We start from the raw sequence: 23844 nt of genomic DNA on the forward strand, positions 1-23844 counted from the left end.
CAAGCCCTTTCAGTTATGAGGATCTGACACCTTCTTCCTCACACTCTCCATGATGCTCAGCCAATTCAGCTGGTTTAACTACAATTTATGATTACATAAGTACTTTGGTTAAGAATGAGAGCTGATCAGAAAATAGGGGGGAAATACTAGTGAAAGTAGTCAGTTTTTTGTCCATTTCATTTGAACAAATGTTCCAACCAGCTCTATGAAGAATAAAGTTATTAAACATTTTTGGATAACCACAGTGATGACAGTAAAAGCTTAAGGTTAAATATTGGAGATGTTTATTGTACAAATATGCCACTTTTGTTTGTGTGTAGTACCTGCGAATGTATGGCGAATAAATTTGGATGTTCCGGAGGAAGCCCATCAAAATCTGTCTTTTGGTGCTGCTGATCGCTGGTGGGAGCAAACAGATCTGACCAAACTCATCTTAGCCTCAAACAAACTGCAGTGTCTTTCTGAGGATGTCAGACTTTTGCCTGCTCTCACTGTACTGGATGTAAGTAAAGAACACCTGTTATCAGATTGTGCTTGCATTCTGGAAGGGTGGGGGAAGGAGTAGATTTCCTCACAGAGGTCTCAAGTTCCCCTCTCTTGTATTAAATGCTGGATGTATTAAAGTGGTATTGGTGTGTTCCTAGGGAAATGTAGGAATTGTTATAACATATCAGATTAATGGTGCATCTAATCCAGTATCCTGTTTTTGACAGCGGCCAGAACCAAATTTTTCACAGGCAGGTCCTGGATACTCCATAATGGACAATTATTTATAACTTGCCTGTGAGGACCAAAGTCCAGCCCTCCTCCTTGATAGAGATTTGCCTAGATAGTGACTTTGAGGAGAAAAGGCACCTGGGGGATCTTCAGGACCCAAAACAGAATTTTTAGTCCCTCGTCTACACTCCTTCCCCACAAACTCTCTAGGTATTTATTTAGCCACCATCACAATTATATCCCAGTACCTCAGGTTTCTAGTATATTAGTAATCACAAGAGCACTGCAATAACACTGTAATATCTTATGTTCTGGCACCTGGAGTGCTGTAGAGGCAATGTGCTCAGATCCTGTCAGCATGAAAGCATACTCTGATGCCCTTAACAAGCTAAAACAGTGGTACTGGTTGGTTTGGGAGAGAGTTGTTTCTTCTTTCCTGGAGGGAAGGTTGCCTGGCAATGCCCTTTTCTGGATGGTAGCTGGTGAATAAGGGCATTTGGATAGGGTTCTTGGAGGATCACTGAAGGAGTGAAAAATTAAGGAATAGAACTTGGAGTCAAGTATCGGGGGGTAGCCATGTTAGTCTGCATCCACAAAAACAACAAGGAGTCCGGTGGCACCTTAAAGACTAACAGATTTATTTGGGCTTTCGTGGGTAAAAAACCTCACTTCTTCAGATGCATGGAGTGAAAGTTACAGTTGCAGGCATTATATAATGACACACAAAGAGAAGGGAGTACCTCACAGTATTCACAGTGGCACATGAAGAGAAGGGAGTACCTCACCAGTGTTCTCCACTTGTGAGGTACTCCCTTCTCTTCATGTGTCATTATATAATGCCTACATCTGTAATTTTCACTCCATGCATCTGAAGAAGTGAGGTCTTTTACCTATGAAAGCTTATGCCCAAATAAATCTATTAGTCTTTAAGGTGCCACAGGACTCCTTGTTGTTTTTTCAGAACTTGGAAAAACTTAGATACAGCCAGAGGTAGATACAGAAGATCAGAAGTTTGTGTGTGTGTGTGGTTAGGGGGAATCTCAAATCAAAGAATTCAGCTGTAGCACTTTGGGATAGACTTCCCCCATCAAGCTGCTGGGAAGAAGAGAACTGGACTTTCCAGTAGAGAAATGTCTTTCATCTTGACTTCAAAGTGTCTGGTAAATTCTCCTCTGCCCCTTTCCTCCTGTCTGTTGGGGGGAAAAAAGCAGAGCTTTACTGCCTGTCTGCCAATGGGAGGGGGGGCCCTGTACCCCACTAGAAGGAGGCTGTTTTTTTTTCACTTTTCCCCAACCTTTTTAGTTCATCTCTCACCTCTGCTTCTCACAGCTTTTCCTGTCAACTGAGTGAAGCTTTTATCAGACAGGTAACTCTGTAGTGTTCTGTTAGTAATGAAATTATCCTGACAATTGGCACTTGTCAAGGCCCTTGTACAAAATTTTCTTTTGTATGCACGTAGCATAGTTTGTTTCTTGGCTATATTAAAAAAAAAAAAAAAAAAAAAAAAAGAAAAAAAGGTATTGGTAAGCAGTTACACTTCTAAAACCTTTTTGTTTCTAGGTACATGATAATCAGCTGACATCTATACCTTCTGCTATAGGATTTTTGGAAAATCTTCAGAAGCTCAATGTCAGGTAAATATGTTTTACAAATCTGAATACAGTAAATATGCGTCCAGTGGTTAAGAAACTTAAAATCTTCTAAAATTGTCTCCCTGTAATTTAAGAAAAGCTCTCTAAACCAGCACTGTGTTCAGTGTTGTTAAATGTGTTTGTAGCAGTGAAGGGAGAACTTTGTGAGTGTAGTCAGGCTTTCAATTTGATATTTTAGTGTAAAATTCATAAAATGACAAAGTCTCATTTTGGTCCTTGATTGTGCAAAGAGAATCATGCAGATAAACTGCTATGCCTAGGTAGACAAATTGCACAGGCATTGGGGTCTGCCTTGATGGTTCTACTTGCAGGATTGAGGCCTTGATTTGTCACCTTTTTAAACTTTTATTGGTCAATGATTGTGTTCATTGGTTTTTCTATACACAGTTCTTCCAGCTAATTTTCAGAGCTTTTAGCCCAGTGACGTTAATCCTCACTTGTGTAAGTATACATCTCAGACCCAAGACCCTGGATCTCTCAGGTTTCAGTTCTTAGAAGTGTTGTGACTAAGTCATATTTTTATCTGGAATGTGATCCCCACTGCTGACACTTGACGCATGTAAGGATGCTTGGAGAAAACAGTGGTCTGAGCATGCTCACATGAGTCATGTAAATTGTCGTGAAAATTTACCAGCTCAGATACAGAATCTACTCATTTGATTGACTGATAATAGAAAAATGTAATGACATTCCTTTTGCCTGTTGAGGTCTGTGGACGGGGTCCTGTCCCAATCCACCCCCCAATATCTTCTGGGACTAGTTAGTGAATAGAATTCTGGCAAGGCAGCCCTAAAAACAAACGGACAGCACTTCTTTCATGAAGAAGGCCAACATTATTTGTATTTAAACACACTCAGTGAAAGGGTGGGAGCCTCAGTCTTGGAGATGTAACTGCTCACAGAAAACATATGTTATCTCTACATTTAAATATTTTTGATGTCATAAAACTTCAGTTTGATTTCCTGATAAATGTACACTATATGTTGTTACTCCTCCTATCACATGACAAATAAGGATGTTGAAGATTACGGGCACTAAGGATGGAATTTTTCAAAAGTGCAAAGGGAGCTACGCGCCCAACTCTCTTAACTCATTAAAAGTCAACGAGAGTTGGGGATTCAATTCCTTCATTACTTCTGGAAGTCTTGGACTAAGTTACTATATATAGCAAGGTGCATTGCTTTCTGGTGATTAGGCGCTTGATCTGAAGCATACTGAAGTGAACTGAAGTCTGTCCATTGACTTCAGTGAGCTTTGGCTCAGATCCTGGACTTGCAAAGCACCTCCACAAGCCTTTATGTTCTTTTTTTGTCTCTGTATTGACCAAATTGGTTTTTGTACTTCATGAACATATTTAAAACACTGAAAACCTCAATATTTGGGTTTTGATATGATCAGGGAAGGCCTTTCCTCAGTCTTGTGGTAGTTTTTAGGTTTTCATCTATTAATTCTTCAAAGGAAGATGTGCGCTCAGTCTAACAGCTTCAGTTTAAAGGATAAAAAGTACTCTTCATATGGAATGTGTTTGACAATGAAACTTTAAAAGCTTATTCGTGTTGAAAAGTGGTTCTTACCATATGAACCTTCAGATTTGTGGACTGAAAAATGTAGGTACAATTTTCTTTAAGATGCTGTCTGGTAGAATAGCAACCAGGCAAGATTCAGCTGAAGCGTAACTTCAGATGGTGGTTTAAAGTCGTCTTGAGCAAATAAACATAGGGGAGGACAACCTAGAAAACTAACCATTAAAAATCTGCTTAATATTTATATCCATTTACATTTGTACTACTACCTTAACTATCTTGCACAGTGCTGTGTGAAACACAAATATTTCACAAACAGTTGAATTTAGAACAGGTTCATACTCATGTATCCCTTCACATTTATTATTTTATTACTAGTCACAACAAGCTGAAAAATATTCCAGAAGAGCTGGCACAGTTGAAACACTTGAAGAGCCTACTTCTCCAACACAATGAGTTGAGTCATTTACCGGATGGGTTTGGACAGCTTATCAGTTTAGAAGAGTTAGTAAGTTGCGTCTTTTTCTAATGGATTTTTTTTCTTGGTTAGCTGGTTTATCTGTACTTTGCTATTGGCAGTTCAAAAAGACTGTCTTTGACAGGGCTACCACATACACCCACTTCATAAGTATTTTAAAATATTCTAATGATTTCTGGGTATTATTGGATGTGACACTATGTCTGATTGAAACCATGTTATTTAGTTTGCCAAATATTAGAGCTTTTTGTAGCATCACACTTAGCTAAAGACAATAGATATAAAGTTTATTATCTTGAAGTTAATATTAAACCCTTTCCAAAGTCTTTCAAATCTGTAGCAAAAAAATCAAAGGGACCTGGGGTCCTAAGTCACTTAGGCACTTGTGAATATCACACCCCTAGTTGTCGTCATGGACAGCTCAATGAAATAATCTATCGATACATAGCAGCGGTTAAAGAAGTCAGCGAAATGTAAGGATGTTTGAAGCATGGGATAGAAAAACTACTGCATTTGACGCTACTCTCACCACTACTGGAGAACCATGTCTTCTGCTCTTGTCCCTAAACGAGGGAAACTCCCAAACATGCTACCCAACTACATTTGATGTTCTCTCTCAGTGATTAACTTTGCACATGGGCTGTTTCTAAACACTCTTCAAAGCCATTTTGTCTACCACGTCTCAATTATTTTTTTTCCCTGCCCAGGATCTTTCCAACAACCAACTTGCAACCATTCCATCCAGTTTTGCTTCCCTAACCAGTTTGGTGCGACTCAATTTGGCCCATAACCAACTGAAGAACCTGCCAGCAGAAATCAGCGCAATGAAAAGTAAACTAGTTTCCCACAGCATTTTAAATGTCTTACAATAAATCTATAGTCTCTTATCTTGAAAGATGTTGCTTGCATTTGTATTGCAGCTGAATAAATAGGTATAATGTGAGGTACTGTAAATGGCTGAAATTAGTCATAGCTCATGGGTTCTCCTGGATATCAAACTTCAGGTTTCCGATAGCTGTCATTTCTTGATAGAATGTGAGGAGTAATCAAAGAAGAGCAAGGATAAACCTTGTTCTGCTTAGAGGCTAGTGTTCTGGTTAAGATTATATAACAGATGAGCCTTTTCCTTATGGCATATGCTGTATGGAAAACCAAGCACATAAAGGAGGTGGTGGAATTAGAGCTAGAGAAAGTATAAATGGATTACTTGTAAAAGTTCAAAGTTTAATCTTTGAATCATCTTAAATCATCAGGCTTAATAGCTATTTAAGCTAAATATGGACCGTAATTGGTGTAGCAGATAAAGAGGAACAGATAGTGTACTGATGGTAGACTGTTAGGCCTGGTCTACATGAATAATGTAGCTGAAGTTGACATACTTAGATCGACGTACCGTGGCATCTTTGCCACAGTGAGTCGACTGCTGCCGCTCCCCCGTCAACTCTACCTGCGCCTCTCGCTGAGCTGGAGTACAGGAGTTGACGTGAGAGGCCTTGGGGCTTGATTTATTGTGTATAGACTAGACGCGATAAATCGATTCCCGCTGGATCGATCGCTGCCTGCCGATCCAGCCAGTAGTGAAGACATACCCTAAGTTTGTGTAGACTAGCTTGTGATCCCTCTATACCACCTCCAATCCCAGCCCCCAAACGAGGCTTACTCTGTGGCCAACTCTCTGCATTGTCATTGAATACTTAATATTTAATGTGGATAGAGTACTCTGAAAATCTTTGAAGTCTGTTTATAATGCAGCGCTAATGTTTATAATTAGACAAACAGAAAGCTTTTGCAAACACTGAAGGTGTAGGTATTTCTGAAATTGACAGCTGCCACACAAAGCCTATTTTAGAAAAGCATATTTTGGGTGCCATCTGTGTCTCTAGTAAGTTTTAGAAATTTTGATATTTCAGTTTTTCACCACTGAAATTATTTCTCTAGGCTTAAAACAACTGGATTGTACTAAAAACCAGTTGGAAACCGTACCTTCTGAATTGGCCAGCATGGCATCTTTAGAACAGCTTTATCTAAGAAAAAATAAATTACAGTATTTACCAGTATTTCCATCATGCAAGTTACTGAAGGTAAGTTTTGTTACAGCTTTTGTAATCAAAATGGGTTCGGAGTAAACTTTTTTCTTAACCTTACTTTGTTGTTGTGAACATGTAAATTATCACAAATTACTTTAAATGTTATCTTAACAATTCTGTGCCTAGCATTATAGTTTATCAGTGTGCACAGTAATAACAGTTACAAGTAACAGTTAAACTTAAACTGGAAGACAAATCTACAACTATCTTTAAATTTGGGAAAATAAAAATGAGGATTAAGGGGAATGACTGAAAAAACTGAATGTAATAATATGCAGTAGATATGATTTATACTAGTCTCTAGAAATGCTTTGTTGTTCCAAGCATTTTGTGAAATGATGGGCTGTCCGTCTGATCTGTACCTAGCAGGACGATGGACCTGTCTTGAGTAAGAATATTCTGAAAGCTTATATGAGAAGCACATCTCTCCATGTATAGACTGTAAATTCTATTCACATTTGTTTTATGATTTGAGAACTGCATCTTGAGTGCAGAAGGCAAAACCTAAAATAAATCCCATTGACATCTGCAAGGTGTGCTTTTGTTGCATTCTGAGAGTCACATAGATATACACAGAGTCCTATAGTGTAAACCTATAGCAAAACCTACGTGGATCAATGTGCTGTGATGTCCAAAGATCCAGATTTACTGGAAAGGAAGTTATTGCTATTCCTAGCTTTTTGTTGCAGGGAAGATGTATAGTCTTTCTATACATACAAACCATATACGCAAATGTTCGTTTGTGACCAAAATTCTTAATACTTGATGATGCAGATTCTTGCATATTAGCTGAGTGACAGATTATAGAATGCCTATTGTGTTGTGGCTTATAAGTCTCTACTGAAGTTTCTTAAATGTTTTGATGAGGAAAGATTTGTCTTCTGTATGTAAGTGGGGATTTTACAAGGGAACCTACCCCCTTTCTTTTCTACATACTTCTTCTCTTCCTCCCATGCTTTGAGACATGTATGCTTTGAGAGCATATCTGCTTTATTTACAGTTAGCCCCATAACTTTTTAATACTTATACTAACTGATGATTAATATCTTTGGTAGGGGACAGTAGTTTTTTATAACATGAGAAAAATATACGAAAGGGCTATGAAGGAAATGAAAAAAATTCTCCTCTTTAGTAATTAGGCCACGTTCTATATTGTACATGAATTATCTGTGATATCTGTAACAATGATAGTGTTGTTACTTTTCAATAACAAACCCTTCAGAAATGGGATAAGCAACAGAGCTTTAAGGACAAAAAAGATTTAAGGCTAACTTTTTCAAATGTGGATTCCTGCAGTTAGGTTTTTAAGATCAAGATTTTCAGAAGTGACTTGTAATTATGAACATTACCCCCTTCACTTTGTCAAGTTGGACACCCTAAAATGGAGGTGCAGTGTCAGAATTGAGATGAGTAAATTACATTTTGCCACAGAAATATAATTTTGATGCTCTCTGCTTCAATAGGAGTTACATGTTGGTGAAAATCAGATTGAAGTGTTAAGTGCAGAGCATCTTAAGCATCTGAATTCTCTCTGCGTGTTAGAGCTTAGAGATAACAAGCTAAAATCACTGCCTGATGAAATTACTCTGCTTCAGGGGTTGGAGCGACTTGACTTAACCAACAATGATATCAGTAGGTAAGATTAAAAACCACATGAATCTGTGGTGAGGCATAACTAATGAAATCAGTCTTCATTGTTTGAAGCAGTGAATTATTATTCTAATAATTCTGTAGTTATAAACTTACATTGTGCTTCAGTATTTTTGTAAAACAACCAAATCATTTAGTTATAAAATAAAATTGAACCCTGAGGTGGTTCTTCTGATTCACTTTGCCTTTTGTGGTCTTGATTCCACTACATCTTCTTTCTTACATGTGATATCCTTGTGTATCTAAGATTCAGAATAGTAAGTGATCTGACTGACTGGTGCTAATCATATTCTACTTTTGTTGAAGTCACTCTCTGAAATGAGCTACTTTTATTTGCAGCTTGCCTTGTGCTCTGGGGAATCTTCCTCAGTTGAAACTCCTGGCATTAGAGGGAAATCCTTTGAGAACTATTCGAAGAGACATGTTACAGGTAAGTACACTTGGGAATCAAATACAGCTTGATATATCAAACTATGTTAAAGGACTTTATTAAAATTACAAAGGCAAGCTCTCAAAAGTTAGGGAATGCCAGAATTAAGGTTGATTGTGTAACCTTAATTATGTTGTCTCCTGCCATATGTATGCGTTATGATAGTCTTTAGTTACATTATTATATCCTGTCTTTTTCCACAGAACCCTTACCTTATTCAGTGCACAGGATAGATGATGATAAATTAATGAGTAGCTATTCAATAGTGTTTTCTCCTCATTCTTCAGTGTGTGACCTGCATACTGTTCAAACCCTGCTCTGAATACAGAATTATTAATTTCCTTGTGGGCTTTTCTGTGGCACTGTGAAGGAATTGACTCCTTGTGGCCGGGTGCAGGTGTAGTAGATTCTCCTCTTTCTGGGTATGCCCTGCAGATAACTGCTCCAGCCCTGTAATGGTCTGCCCCCTCTTGTGACTCAGCCTTCCGTCCAGGTCCCATATTGATGTCTGCCCTTTTTGGGATATATAAAGAGTCCAGCAATAGACAGACCTATGGTCAGGCGAAGGGCTCCAGAACTCACCTGGTCAGGGTCTCAGGCTCTTGACTCTTCTTTGACTTGAAGGTCTTCTCTTGTCCAAATTCCCCCATATGAAGAACAGGCACCTGCCCTCTCCTAAGGTTCCAATTCCAGGTGCAATAGTAGGCAGCTAAATTATGCACCCAAAATACTATACTGTTGCTTCCCTGGATCACTTCCTACTAGTCCCACTTCCTACTTTCCCAATGCATAGTCACTAAAAAACTGAAATCAAAGGTAAAGTCTCAGACCTTCTGCATGTTCTTCCTCTTTGGGTTTGACAAAGTCACCACAGCCAGAAAGCTCAGGCAGCTGGACCACCTGCAGTGCTTCTTCCCCGGAGCTGCATGTGAAGGTCTCTTTACCTCCATTGTCTTCCCTCCTACAGAGCTGGTCTGTTCTCCTTTTGAGCTCCTCCTCCAAGCCATACCTGCTTTGCAGGTGTGGCAGGGTAGGGTTCCCCAGGCCCAGAGTTGGTTCTTAATTCCTCCTTCCTGGTACAGGGTTTGAATACCCCATCACAGGTTCTTATCACTATAGTATCTGAGTGCTTCAGAATGATTGTTTACAATACCCCTGTGAAGTGAGGGTATGGTATTATCCCCATTTTACAGATGGGGAACTGAGAAATTAAGGTCAGAATATCCGCTAATTTTGGCTGCCCAATTTGAGACAGCTAGAACCTGATTTTTCAGAGCACTTAGCATTATATAGCACTCTGTATGTTCAGAGCAGAACTCCCATTGACTTCAGCTGCAGTTTTGTGTGATTCAGCGCTTCTGTAAATCCGACCCCAGGATCTTAAATTAGGCACCAGTAAATGAGGAACACGCAATCAGTAACCACATATGAAAAGTTTGGTTTAAATGAATTTCCTAGCATCATATAGAAGCTCTGTGCCAGAGGCAGGCATGGAATCCAGTTCCCCAGAACAGCATTCATCTGCCTTCACCATGAGACCATCCATTTTCTTTCTGCTATTCTCTGCCTTGTTCACCTCACACCTTTTCAGAGCGTACATTTACATGGGGTGTGTCAGGTTACAGCTCCTCTTCCAACTCCTCCAAAACCTCTTACTGAGATTCTGGTTGTGCTTCTTCCCTCACCTCTTGATTTTTGTACACCCATCTGTGGCTCTACAAAATTGCAGGACCACTTGGTCAACCTCCTGGTGTTGACCAATGTGGCCACCCATCATAGCAGGAGGAGAAAGCTGGATGCGGGGGATGCTCTTTGACTGTGGGGCCTATTTCTGTTCCCTTCTCCAATCATGTCTCTGAGCAGAGTCCACTGACTCACTGGACTCCTTTGAGGAGCAGTGGGTGCTGTCAGGGGTTCGCTGCTCGGTGTCCCCCTCTGGATCTCTGATTTTTTTTTTTTTTTTTTTTTAACCTTCGGTAAAACAGGTCATTTGTTGTCCCCAGAAATCAACTGTGGCCTGGGCTTAGTGGTTCATCCTCCTTAATTGAGGGGGCAGACCTTTAGTTATGAGTGGGCCTAAACCTTTATGCTTCAGTACTACAAGGAGTGCTTCAGCTTCTGCAATACTTCCAGTTTCTGCAACAAATAGGTCATGGGTCCTGTGGGAAAAATAGTACGTGAGCATGGAACTAAAGACTGTATCATAGTGAGTCATAAGGGGGACAAATTAAGGTTTCACAGGCAACATTAGTTCTGGCACTTCTTAACTTTTGGGTGCTTAACTTAGGAACCTTAATAATGTTCTTTTCATGTATTTTTTGTGTAATTTCCTGCGTTTTTAAAAAGCAATTGAAAAATCAGAAATGCCATCGTTTGCTATTATATTGAAACCCACATGGTTCATCAGTGGGGTTGGAACCATTAGGTTCTCCACACAGACCTGTGCCGCTTGAGCTAACAGAGTAACTGATAATAAGTAAGGTGTCCAGCTGGAGTGCTGTCCTCATAGAGGATGGCAGACCCACTTTGCCTGTGGGTTTGACATATATTAGCTGATAGCAGTGGAATGGTGAGACTCAGAAAACTTGGATTCTTCACCAGGTTCTAGAGGGGAGTGTTCTCTAGTGATTGCAGATCCCTGTCTCTTCCAATCTGTCCCAGTCCTGTCTCTTCCCCATCCCTGGCTCCTTGTCTCAGCCCCATTCTTCTTCCCTACATGGTCTGTCTCCATTCCTCAAGCTTCTCATCTCAGTCTCTGTGCCTAGCCAGTCCTAGTCTCCCACTCCCAAGTTGCCTGTTTGAGTTCCAATTCCCCCCCTCCATTCCTAGTTTTTCTTGTTTCTACCCCAGCCCAACATCTTGTCTCCTGGCCCATCCAGTTCCACCTAGCTCCTTCTTTGATCTCTCTCATCTGTTACCAGCTTCCAGTCTCCCACCTCAACCCTGCCTGGCTTCTTGTCCCAGTCTCCGATCTCTGTTTCCTTTTCCAGGTCTTTTTGCCCAGCCAGTCCCAGTACTCTCCCCATAGCCCAGCTCCTTGTCAAATGTCTTCATTCCCCCCCCACTAATTTCTAATCCCAATCTCCCTCCAGCTCCTCTTCAGATCTCAGTGGTATACACTCCAGCATTCTGGTACAAATTTTTCCCCTCAGCACCTTTCAGTCCAAGTCTCCTCCATCACCAGCTCCCAATCCCGGTCTCCTTGCTCAACCAGTCCCAGCTTCCCTTTCCCCTTGGACTTTCAATCCTAGTCTCCATCCTCCCCCAACTCCCAGTCACAGTTTCTCTCTTCCCCTTCTCTCCCTTCCCAATCTCACTAGGCTCCTTGTCCCATCCTTTCCCTTCTGCTAGTCCAGCTCTTGTCCCCTCTGCATTCCAGTTAGGTTCCCTTCTCCATGCTGCCTGGGTGTCAGCAAGGAGATCACTGAGAGCACTTCAAATACAGGCTACATTTCCTAACCTTGCAGCAGCCAGAGGTGGCAATTAAAGGAAAAATCTGGCTTCACCCCTGTATCCTGGGGCAGGCAGGCACTTTGTGGGGAAGAGTGTACAGAAAACTGAACTGATCACTCTGTGAGGAACTCCCTACTGAGCTTGTATGAACTGAGATTTTTTTCAAGGGCTTATTACGTTTAGCCGAATCTAGGTTGATGTTCACAGGAACAGCCAAAGGCCCACCCCTGCCAAATTTCAAGTCTTTGCTCCAAAGCATGAAGGCGTTAGAGCTTTTTAAAGAAAAGGTTACCATAATATTTTAACATTGGCAAAACAATGTGGTTTTCTCTGACTTAATTGTTGGAAATGATTGACATTTTCCCCCCAAAATTAGCCTGAGGCAGATGCCAAACATGGAAATCTTCAGCCCAAATGGTTAAAGTTTTTGGCAAAGTTGATAATCAACTGAAAACATGATGATGTAGTGGGAAGTGTCAGGCAACCTTAATAACATGCAGTGCTATGAGTTTTCCCTACAATACTGACCCTTTTCATTCATTGTTTCCAATAAAATTTCAGAAATACTGATTGACAAGTGCTTTTATCTTCATGTTTTTTCTCTGCATTTTTAGAAAGGCACCCAAGAACTCCTGAAGTATCTGAGAAGCAAAATCCAAGGTACAGTATTACTTTGCAATATATGTTGAAAGAAGAGACTTTTTTTTTTTTAAACTGTTGTGGCTTTAAATGCATTAGAACTTAGAACAGTTGCCCTGTTTATCTTGTCCAGTGCTCCTAATATGATTAGCAGTGCTCTTTTTCCACAACAATTTGCTTTTATAATTTAACACTGATGTTCCTTTCCTCATTTTCACAGAGGATGACACCAATTTGACTATATCCAAATAATAAGAATTTGTTCTGGGGTATTTAGAATAATAATTTAAATTGCTTTCCTCTTGTGGTCGTATGAGTTTATGGCCTCTAAACTCTGCAGAAGGAATTCAGATGGTAGCTTTTCCTCTGAACCTCCTAGTTGACCCACATCCTGCAGTTCACCATTTTTAAGCTCCTTCATCTCCCCAGTGGCTTGATTGTACAGTGAGAAATGCTGATCCTCTATTTGAGTGTTAATTGTACTTGCAAAATAACATTACCCTCGGGATTACAAATTTAAACTGCCCAAGATAGGTGTATGTGTAGGTGAGTCTGCCTTAAATAATCTTTTATGACATGAGGACTTACTTTAGCTAATTAAGAATGTAAACAGTATTTTTGGATTGCCTGAAACTAAACATTCAAATCCAGGTCCATCTGAACTGGCTTCTCCCCATTTAGTAGTTTATTTCCATTAGCGATGTTGTGGCTAACATAAAAATCTTTAAACTAGAGAATTAGATTGAATGTTTCAGGAGAGTTATTTTTCTGGACAGCCAGTTTGAAATTTTGGTGGGGTACTTTCCCCTTCTGTTGAATAGAGAAAACTGATTTGATCTTGGAAGACATAGATGCTACATTTGAATCTAGCCTCTACCTCTCTGGATAGGAGAGTCAAAACGCTACGTTATAGTATGAAAGACCGTGGATAAAATTTTCAAAAGCACCTAAGTGAAAAATAAGAAAATAGATTGGGGGTGGGAACTGAGCCCTAGCCACCCCACTGCCTGTGCTTGTTTCTGCTCTTTTCAAGAGAGAAAATGTGCACCAGGAACCTTTCTAACCTATTTCTTAGAATCTTTCATTTAAATGTGTCTGTCATAAAGCTAATGGAAAAAATATGGTAGTATGCCTGAAAACAAATTAAATTATCTAGTTATTTGATTTACATGGTAAATAAATTACCTCATACACTTAGGAATTTAGAGAAACTTTCTCCATCTAATATAGAAGGGTCCTTGGTAGCTTATAGCCTGAGCATAGCTGTTTGAATACACATACTCAGGACCATTTTTCCTTTTAGTATAATACCTTTCACTGACTATGTATGGTTGATTTATTCCTTTTTATAATGTGTTTATCTCTTTGCACCAGAAGATGGCAGTATTAAACAATCAGTTCAGTACCTTGTACAGGGTTGCACATGGCTTTTGAAATGTCAGGTTCTTCGATATTTTCCTGAAAAATTAAATACTTGCACTAACTGGATAAAGTGAGTATGGATATAGGTAGTTTATCAGACTCACTTAGTTTATATAGAAATGCTATGTTGTAGATGATAAAGTTAGTTATACTTACACTTATTGCAATATCTATCTAGGTATTGCACCTGTTACTAGGAGGTCTGAGAGCTAGATAAACTGATGACTGCAGCAGTCCTGTTTCATAGAAGTTTGGCTTGAAAAATAGTGCATGTTGTTGTTTTTGACCCCTCTGTAGTAAAAGCGTGACTGGATGTGTTAAAAGATAGGAAACAAAGGGTAGGTATGAATGGTCAGCTTTCAGAATGGAGAGAGGTAAATAGTGGTGTCCCCCAGGGGTCTGTTCTGGGACCAGTCCTATTCAACATACTCATAAATGATCTGGAAAAAGGGGTAAACAGTGAGGTGGCAAAATTTGCAGATGATACAAAATTACTAAAGATAGTTAAGACCCATGTAGACTGTGAAGAGCTACAAAAGGATCTCTCAAAACTGCGTGACTGGGCAACAAAATGGCAGATGAAATGCAAAGTAATACACATTGGAAAGCATAATCCCACTATACATATAAAATTATGGGGTCTAAATTAGCTGTTACCACTCAAGAAAGAGATCTTGGAGTCATTGTGGATAGTTCTCTGAAAACATCCACTCAATGTGCAGTGGCAGTCAAAAAAGCGAACAGAATGCTGGGAATAATTAAGAAAGGGATAGATAATACGACAGAAAATATCATGTTGCCTCTGTATAAATCCATGGTATGCCCACATCTTGAATACTGTGTGCAGATGTGGTTGCCCCATTTCAAAAAAGATATATTGGAATTAGAAAAGGTTCAGAAAATGGCAACAAATATGATTAGGGGAATGGAATGGCTTCTGTATGAGAGAGATTGATAAGATTGGGACTTTTCAGTTTGGAAAAGAGATGGCTAAGGGGAGATATGATTGAGGTCTATAAAATCATAACTGGTGTAGAGAAAGTAGATAAGGAAGTGTTGTTTACTACTTCTCATAACACAAGAACTAGGGGTCACCAAATGAAATTAATAGGCAGCAGGTTTAAAACAAATAAAAGGAAGTATTTGTTCACACAATGCACAGTCAACCTGTGGAACTCCTTGCAGAGGATGTTGTGAAGGCCACGACCAGAACAGGGTTCAAAAAAGAACTAGATGAATTCATGGAGGATAGGTCCAGCAATGGCTATTAGCCAGGACGGCCAGGAATGGTGTCCCTAGCCTCTGTTTGCCAGAAGCTGGGAGTGAGTGACAGGATGGATCACTTGATGATTACCTGTTCTGTTCATTCCCTCTGGGGCACCTGGCACTGGCCACTGTCGGAAGACAGCATACAGGGCTAGATGGAGCTTTGGTCTGACCCAGTAGAGCCATTCTTATGTTCATCTATATCTGCTCCCATACAATTTTTCATAAGTGCTGCTTAAAGTCTGTATAATTTCCTTTCTTAGTGGAAACTAGGCTTAGAATATAGTTGTACTTTGACAGATTCTTATACTAACCCCTGGGTACATGGTGTCTTAAAGCCTGTTGCCACAGCTCCAATAATGCACAGTTATAGATTTGGATTCTTTAATTCTCTGGATTTACTAAAGAGATACATTCCAGACTGTTCTCTAACCACTGATGCCGTTTTCCTCAAGATGACCGATAACAAACAGTAGGAACTCTAGAGATAGGGTACTACATGTGTGCTTATACAAGTATTAACATCTATTAAATGCTGTTTTTTACATGTATGGTTATGTTTTCTCTAGATGATATAACTAGCCCAAGTGAGGGGTCTCCTGTGACAGCCATGACTCTTCCAAGTGAGTCAAGGATTAACATTCATGCCATAACTGCATTAAAAGTATTAGAATATAGGTATGTGTTTCACAAGGCTATCTATTTCTAGAACTGTAAGAATCCTTTCTTGTTTTACATTTCCTTTGTTTTCAGACTCAGTGCTAGAGCTGGTCAAAATATTTTTGATGAAACTTTTTTCTGTAAAAAAACATTGTTTTATCAAAACTGAAACATTTTGTGGAAATGTATCAGTTTGGACAAAAATTTCATCAAGAAGATTTCTTGGGTCAAGACAGCCAGAGAGCCAGGCACTCATCCAGAACTGCCCAGTGATTAGGACACACACCTAGGATGTGTGGGATGTCTACTCTGCAATTAGACACCCATGGTTGGCCCATGTCAGCTGACAGGCTCGTGGCACTCAGGCTGCAGGGCTCTTTAATTGCAGTGTAGATGTTTTTGGCTCGAGCTGCAGCCTGAGCTCTGGGACTCTCCCACCTTGCAGGGTCCTAGAGCCCAGTCTGCAGCCAGCGCATGGTACATCTACACTTCAGTTAAATAGCCCTTTAGCCCAAGTCTTGTGACCCTGAGTCAGCTGGCACAGGCCAGCTATGGATTTTTAATTGCAGTGTAGACATACCCTGGGAGACCAAAGTTCAAGTCCCTGCTCCAAACCAGGCAGGACTTGAACCTTGATCTCCCACATCCCAGGTAAGGGCCCTAAACACTCTCACTCACTGTCTCTCTCTCTCTCTGTCGCACACAGGTTTTTTTGTGAAAAATTCAGAAGGTTTAATTTTCGTTCCAACTGGGAATGAAAATAAATTCCAAAACCTCTAACGTTTTTTCAAGGCAGAATTCTGGTTTTCTGGCCAGCCCTATATGGTGCATCCTGACATGCAGAGAGCCTAAACTCTTGCACATCCTGGTATTGCTTCTTTATCTTTTTATTTTGTGTGCCCTGTAACAAGTATTGCAGAGTTTCTTTAAAGCTCACTGAAATGTTAATGCATCAGACACTTCTTTAGCACCTTTTAGCAGATCTCAAGTGTTTTAGAAACATTAAGAAATTATCCTCCCAAAACCCCTTTGTGGTTTGTAAGGAATCTCTTCAACTACTTTTGAAATGTAAGCAATGTTTCACAGGTTAGGTCAAGAAGTGGAAAAAAGATACCACATCCACTTGAAACTGCAGGGTGTGTGCACAATGTAATTATTGGAGCTGGAATAGGGCCAGAACAATAGGGTTAATGCCCTTTCTCTAACGAAAAGTGCCATGGGATCTTTAATTACCACAAATGTTCAGAAATTCTGAAAGATGACAACTCCAGCATCAGGGACCGTGTGGCACTATACTGGGGCATTGGCTCTGAGGTAAGAATGACACCTATATAGTCCCAGCATCTTTTCCTCTGGCACTTACATGTTTGAGGGATTGATTTGGCCCAAGAATGCGTATCTTCTAAGGTCTGACCACAGATCAGGCTCACAGCATGAGGTGATAAAATTGCCTGTGCACGAGATACCATGGCACTATGTTCTGATAGCCTTCTGGTTAAGAGGAATTCAAAAACATCCACATTTCAGTAAATTTTTCTGCTGATTATCTTTCTAAAAGAGGAAGAATGTCCAGTTAATGAACAGAGAATGATTGACATGTTCATGTTACTCTGCTAAATAAGATGCTTTTTGTTTAGTGAGAAACGAGCAGCTGTGATTCCTGATGAAATATTTAATGCAGTCGGAAGCAATTCTGTCACTACTGTAAACTTCAGCAAGAATCAGCTGAATGAAATTCCAAAAAGGTATAGCTACTTCTTAGTAGATGTCATTCCACATCCTAATCATTCTTCTCTCTCCTTGTCCCTCAGCAATGTATTAAAACGTTGTGTTTTTAACCTTGTTGCCAAGAATATTTACTCCATATCTTAATTTCTACTTCAAGACGTATGTTATGTTATGATGCTATGAATAAGACAATTGCACCTTTTATTAAAAAGGACTTTGCTTATTCCGAGTAGTGTGCAGGTATCTTACATAGATGCTAATTGTAAGTGAAAGAAGCATAGCTAGGAGAAGAGATGGCTGAGTAATACATTCATAACACACATGCGTGCGTGTGTGTGTTTTTATTTTTTTGCTTTGCTAAGAGTTGTTGAAACAAATGAGGGGATACTTCAATGACACTTCACATAATAAAAATACAGTACAGCCAGTTGACTGGTTTGTTGAATCTGTAGGATTCTTCATTGTTATCACCACAAAGTGGTTCACCTTTTCCTATCCAAAGAAATAATTTGTGTGGATCCACTGCTTTGAGAGCTGACAGCTGTGTGCTATAGATGAGGTCCAACTTAAAATGCAACTTTTGCAGGTATTTCAGTTTAGTGTTTCCTACAAGCATAAATAATTTCAACATTTTCCCCCTTCAGTGATAGTCTGGAAGACTCTCCAAGCATAAAGCCACTAGTACTGTAGCTTTAGATATTATTGGACTTCATTCTACCTCAATGGAAGTCCATGGAAAGTGTCGCAATAACTTTAGTGGGAGCAACACAGTCTTTTATTTGTAAAGCACTTAAGAGTGTGCTGTACTAGATAAAAAGGAAGACATGATCCCTGCCCCAAGGAACTTACAGACTAAATAAATGACACAGGAATGCGCTTAATTCTAATTTATTTAATAGCACAGTGATATCTTTTTTTACAACATGAATTACTGTTTGTGGGCCTCAAGAAAGAAGTGAGTTTTCAGGAGGGATTCTGATGCTTAACAGGGGAGCTGAGAGCTACTGAAATTGACTCCCCTGTCTGGCACAATAGCCTTGTGGCTCAAGCTAGGAGCCACGGATCAGAACTGCCAAGCCACCATCCATGCAGTGAAGCAGAGATGAAGAGTCAGAAAGAGAGCCCACCCAGGGGAAGGAGGAGCCACAATCCTGATTAGGGCCTCTAGGGGGTACAGTAAAATAAAAAATATTATCTGGTAAGAGGAACACCCATCCTTGTGTTCTGACAAGCAGAGTATATAAGCTGCAGTGCCTAGAGACACACAAATGTGAACGAAATAACATTCACTCTTGGTTCTATATGTTAGCTAGATTCTTGCTGTTATACGGTATTTTGCATACATACCACAGTTTTGATCTTGTAGTCCTTATTCAAACAAAACTTGTATTATCTTAAATGGGAGTCTCACTTGAGTAGAAGCTGTAGAATTGAGCCCTGCATGAATGCTTATAAACTCTTCTGGGAAGGACCATCTCTTCATATGTTTGTACAGCCCTAGCACAATAAGGCTGTGATCCTAACTGGGGTCTCTAAGCAACATTGTAATATAAATATATAATAATCATATATGCCTGCATGTCTAGACATAGACCTGTTATTTATTTGTATTGTAGTAGTGCCCAGCAGCCCTTATAATGGACCAGGACTCCATTGTACTAGGCACTGAACAAAAACAAATACAACTGATAGGGACAGACATTTTGTTCTATTTCCTAAATTAAAATGTCTCTTCAATGCAAGTGTATTCCTAGAGTTCTGTAGAAAAATCAGTTTATTAAACCAGTGTTTGTGCCTGTGTGTAAACAGCCCCATTTGTTTAGTCACTGTATTAAAGACTGGGGGAGTAAGGTGTAGGTGAACCGCGTATGTGAATAGCTGCTTGAAGGAATTTCAGGAGAAATCACAATTTGGAGAGATGAGTACTCTGCATGTTAATTACCTTCCTTATTGGTTAAAGTAAGGCCTTAATCTGAGGGATTTCAATTAAACTTCATGAACTTCCAAATAGTTCGCATCGGAGTGTCTCAAAATTATCTCAGTACACTGCTTACCAGAGCAACAAATACAATGGTCTCTGTAATTCACAATAATGATACAATGAAATAGAAATGAAAGACTGGAATTTAATTTCAGCATTGAAACAAGCTATTGCATTTCATTGTGGTAATAAGAGGAGTGACTCTTCGGTGCCTTTTTAGTAATACAGAATTTACAGTGTGGAAGTTAACAGTGAAAGTCCAGTCTGGTTTTGCCATAGCTTTCTGAAATATTTTGTTTGCTGATTGCACTTTAATGGTAAAGCCTGACACTTGGATGAGTGAGGGCAACCTTAGAAAGTTAACTGTGGGCTTTTGTCTTGGCATTAAAATATAAGCCTCAAGGACCGTCAGCTTTCATAAGTGCATCTCCTATTATTTTCTTCCTGCCAACATTGCCACTGAAATCCCAAAGAGCACAGAAAATACCTGACTTGTAAATGAAAGTCCCATAACAAGGAAGTTGGTTTTTATAAATTACACACACACAATAAAAAGGGAGATGTTTTACTCATGTAATAAACTTTATTTGTAATGGGTTGCAGGATTGTGGAGCTCAAAGAATCCGTCTGTGATGTCAATCTCGGCTTCAATAAACTCTGTTCCATTTCCTTGGAGCTCTGTGTACTTCATAAATTGACACACTTGGATATCAGGTTTGTGATGTTTTGCTGGGCTTCCTTTTAGAGTAATTTCTTTTCATACCATTTTAAACCAACCCCTGGTACAGTATTGCAGTACTGAAATAATCTTTCATTTTCCTAATTGTTTCTATGATGGTTGAACAGTTGGCAGGCTTGGAGTTGGCTGGTGATCAGGTGGCCTAGACCTAACCATTGAAAATTGATCAAGTGGACAAGCCCTAAGTAAATAAGACATGAACTGACTGAAATGCTCTGCATCAGGGATGTAAAGGCTGTCATGGAGTTTAAGTGACTGAGAAAAGAGCCTTAAGGGCAGTTGTGACAGCAGTGCCAAACAGTTATGCTCTCTGAGAATTACTCCTGGGACAATTCTGCGGGACTGTGTGCCTGCAGAAGACACCCCTCCTGCAGAATTCCTGTGCTTCCCTGCAGAAAACAGAAGGGAAGCTGCGTGGGGGGACGACCATGGGCACAGTTTTGGTGGGGGATTGACCCCCCCCCCAACAGAGGCGAGGTGTGGAGGAACACAGGGTTACATGCCACTGTCCCTCCTTCCCCCATTTCTGCAAGCGCAGAGCTGCCCTGCTGAAGGAGGCTGCAAAGTGGGCTCCTCTGACTCTGCAGCTGAACGCTGCCTCCTGGGTCCTAGTGCCAGTCAAGCTCCTCCTTTCTAGGAGCCTTCCTCTTCTCTGTGCAACAGTGAGTGCCCGTGGTGGGGTGGGGAAAATGAGGGAAAGGGAGTGAGAGGGTGGGGGGGAAGAGCCAGTGGGGAAGGGGAGGTTGGAATAGGGCAGGGGGAGGGGAATGTGGGAGTGAGGCAAAAGTGCTGGAACTAGAGGTGCTGGGTGCTGCCGCATCCCCTGGCTTGAAGTGGTTTCCATTATATACAGGTTCGATGGCTTGGTTCAGTGGCTCTCAGCACCCCCACTATACAAATTGTTCCAGCACCCCTGGAGTGAGGGGGGGAGGATGAGGCATGGGGTATTGGGGGAGGGAGATGAGATGGGGAAGAAAAGGCGATAAGGAAATCGCAGGGGGAAGCAGGAGCCCAGCATGCGGTGTCCCCTGGGCAGCAGCTGAGGCTCCCCCGTTAAGCAGGCCCATCGAACCCTCAGCCTGACAAGCCATACCCCCCTCCCCCTAACCCCCCCTGACAAGCCCCCACACCCAGACATCCAGCCCACTGAGCCTCAACCAGCTACACCTGGACCCCCATCCCATCAGGCCCCACTCCCCCAGCACGCAGATTCCCCCACTGAGCCCCCCACACCGACACCCCCTACCGAGTCTCATCTTCCCACACCCAGGCCCCCCTGCTGAGCCCCAACCACCTTCACCTGGATCCCTTGCAGAGTGCCATTGCCCTGCACCCGGAACCCCTCCTTCCAACGAGCCCCTGTGCATCCAGATCTCCCACACAGAAACTTCTCACCCCACACCTGGATCCCCCCCATACTAAGCCCCTTCACCCTTGGATCCTGCTAGGCTGAGCCTGCCTGTCTGCACCTGGTGCAGAGGGGCTGGGGTCCGGGATGTTTCTGGGGCAGACCTGACCCTTGCATTTTGTCAGGGTCAGGTGCAGCCTCACTGCCAAGTCCCTGTACCAGGGGAGGTGGGAGCTTCAGGATGGTCTCCCACCTCAATGTAGCCAATGGCCTGTGCTCCCCACTGCCATGCCGGAGCCACATTTATTTATTGACAAATACAATTTGCAGAATTTTACAATATTGTGTTTGTAATTTTTTTGGTGCAGAATTCCCTCGGGAGTAGAGATTAATAAGCTTGGAGTGTGTCCTTGGGCAACTATATTTGTAGTGGCCTCAGTAACTTCCAGTAGGCACCTTATTGTCATTCAGATAAACACATTTAATCTTCATAACTTCTCAGGGTGTTCATTCAAGGTGGTGGAATTGTCATTGGCACTTATTACCAGGGTATAGTGCAAAGTGAAAAGTAGCCAGACACAGCACCTTGCTTTGGCTTAGTTACATTTAAACCAGCTTGTTTTAATTTATGCCCTGCTGAAGAGGGAGAAGTGGGAGGAAGAGTTAGGCTGCAAGTTGCAGGGATGGGCAAGACCATGTGAGGTGGTTGATGGGAAGGGAACCAGGCTGAGTGCCCGAGGAAGGGAGTGAGGGCAGATTTGTTTAGTCTAAGACTGCAACATTTAATGACCCTCATTGATTAGTCCCCCTTACTTGAGTACTATATATGAAATGGCCCATTCCGTCTCCTCGAGCCCCCTTTCTCTTCTCATTTAAGCAGCTCCTGAAAACCCTTTAAGAAAGAAGGTGGGTTTGGGCAACATCATTGTACATATGTTCTGTGTTAGAGGTGGGGTGGGGGGTGCCAGCTCTTTGCACACTTTGACTGAAATGTTCTCAACTGTAACTACATGTTATTTTAGTCCATAAACTTGGATGGATCTTTGTATGTCACTCTGACCATTGTACAATGCTGGGTACACATTACAGTGCTATATAAATGCAATATTGAAATTATGGCAGTGACTTGATTAAAGATTTGATTTACTTAATTTCTACTCCGTACATACAGAAAGTTCTTGTCAAATGAAAGTGATGCCACATTACAGAATGTTTGGGTATGTCTTTGATAAAATCTGTTCTCTGACTGTCAAAAATCAAATGCTAAAGAAAACAATGATTTCGATGCCCATCTGCACTAACTCTGGTTTTGGCATACCCACGAGGCAGTTGACTGGTTTAGCATGTTAGTAACATCAGCCCAAGGACAGACTAGCAACTTTTGCTTTCTGGAAAACCTTAAATTTGCTATAAATGCTGCTTTTCTTTGTTTACAATTCAGAAATAACTTTTTGACATCTTTACCTGAGGAAATGGAAGCACTGATAAGACTGCAAATAATAAATCTTTGCTTCAATAGGTAAGTACCCTTGCAGATAGACCTATTAACATATAATGAGAATTAGGCAAAGACCATCATGTGGCAATCCTGTTTGTGTGTTTGAAGCAATGTGCATGGGAATGCTTCCCCTCCTCAGTACTACTGAGCCTGTTCATATTAGGGTTCTGATTCTGCTAGTAAAGAAGTTTTGTTTTCACATCACTAATGAAAACAATGGAGAATAATTTGAGATGTTAGTTACCTCATTTAATTGTTTTTTTTTCAATGAGGAAAAACACCTTTTTCCTGCTTTCCCAGCCTCAGTAAGTACTTTAAATGTTCAAAGCATTCTGCAAATATGTTAACTAAGGAATTGGATTGCACTGCACTGCATGTCTTATTCAGCAGGTGTAAGTGTTCTTTGGTTCTATCTGCTGATAATTAACACAGGAATATTCTGTCACTGATGCTGGGAGGGGAGCACCTGATAGGAAAAATACTCTGTACTTGTGATTTTTTTTGTAAAGGGTGTCTGTGGGTATTTTTGAGGGTTTCCTGCTGGTCACTGGCTTCATCCTGTTTCTGTCGTAG

At 40.9% G+C, this 23844-nt stretch overlaps 1 protein-coding gene across 1 annotated transcript in view; it reads left to right on the forward strand.

Annotated features, from left to right (window-relative positions):
- Nucleotides 1–23844, forward strand: part of LRRC40 (leucine rich repeat containing 40) — a 31509-nt gene that overhangs the window by 1069 nt on the left and 6596 nt on the right. The window contains exons 2-13 of the mRNA XM_034779673.1: nt 321–502; nt 2278–2351; nt 4271–4400; nt 5078–5201; nt 6309–6451; nt 7921–8093; nt 8447–8537; nt 12605–12650; nt 15887–15995; nt 17615–17722; nt 20290–20400; nt 23215–23292. Of these exons, the coding sequence (XP_034635564.1) occupies nt 321–502; nt 2278–2351; nt 4271–4400; nt 5078–5201; nt 6309–6451; nt 7921–8093; nt 8447–8537; nt 12605–12650; nt 15887–15995; nt 17615–17722; nt 20290–20400; nt 23215–23292 (1369 nt within the window). The remainder of the gene's footprint in view (nt 1–320; nt 503–2277; nt 2352–4270; nt 4401–5077; nt 5202–6308; nt 6452–7920; nt 8094–8446; nt 8538–12604; nt 12651–15886; nt 15996–17614; nt 17723–20289; nt 20401–23214; nt 23293–23844) is intronic.

The sequence above is a fragment of the Trachemys scripta genome, chromosome 8 (genome assembly GCF_013100865.1).
Source record: "Trachemys scripta elegans isolate TJP31775 chromosome 8, CAS_Tse_1.0, whole genome shotgun sequence".
Taxonomy (NCBI): domain Eukaryota; kingdom Metazoa; phylum Chordata; order Testudines; family Emydidae; genus Trachemys; species Trachemys scripta.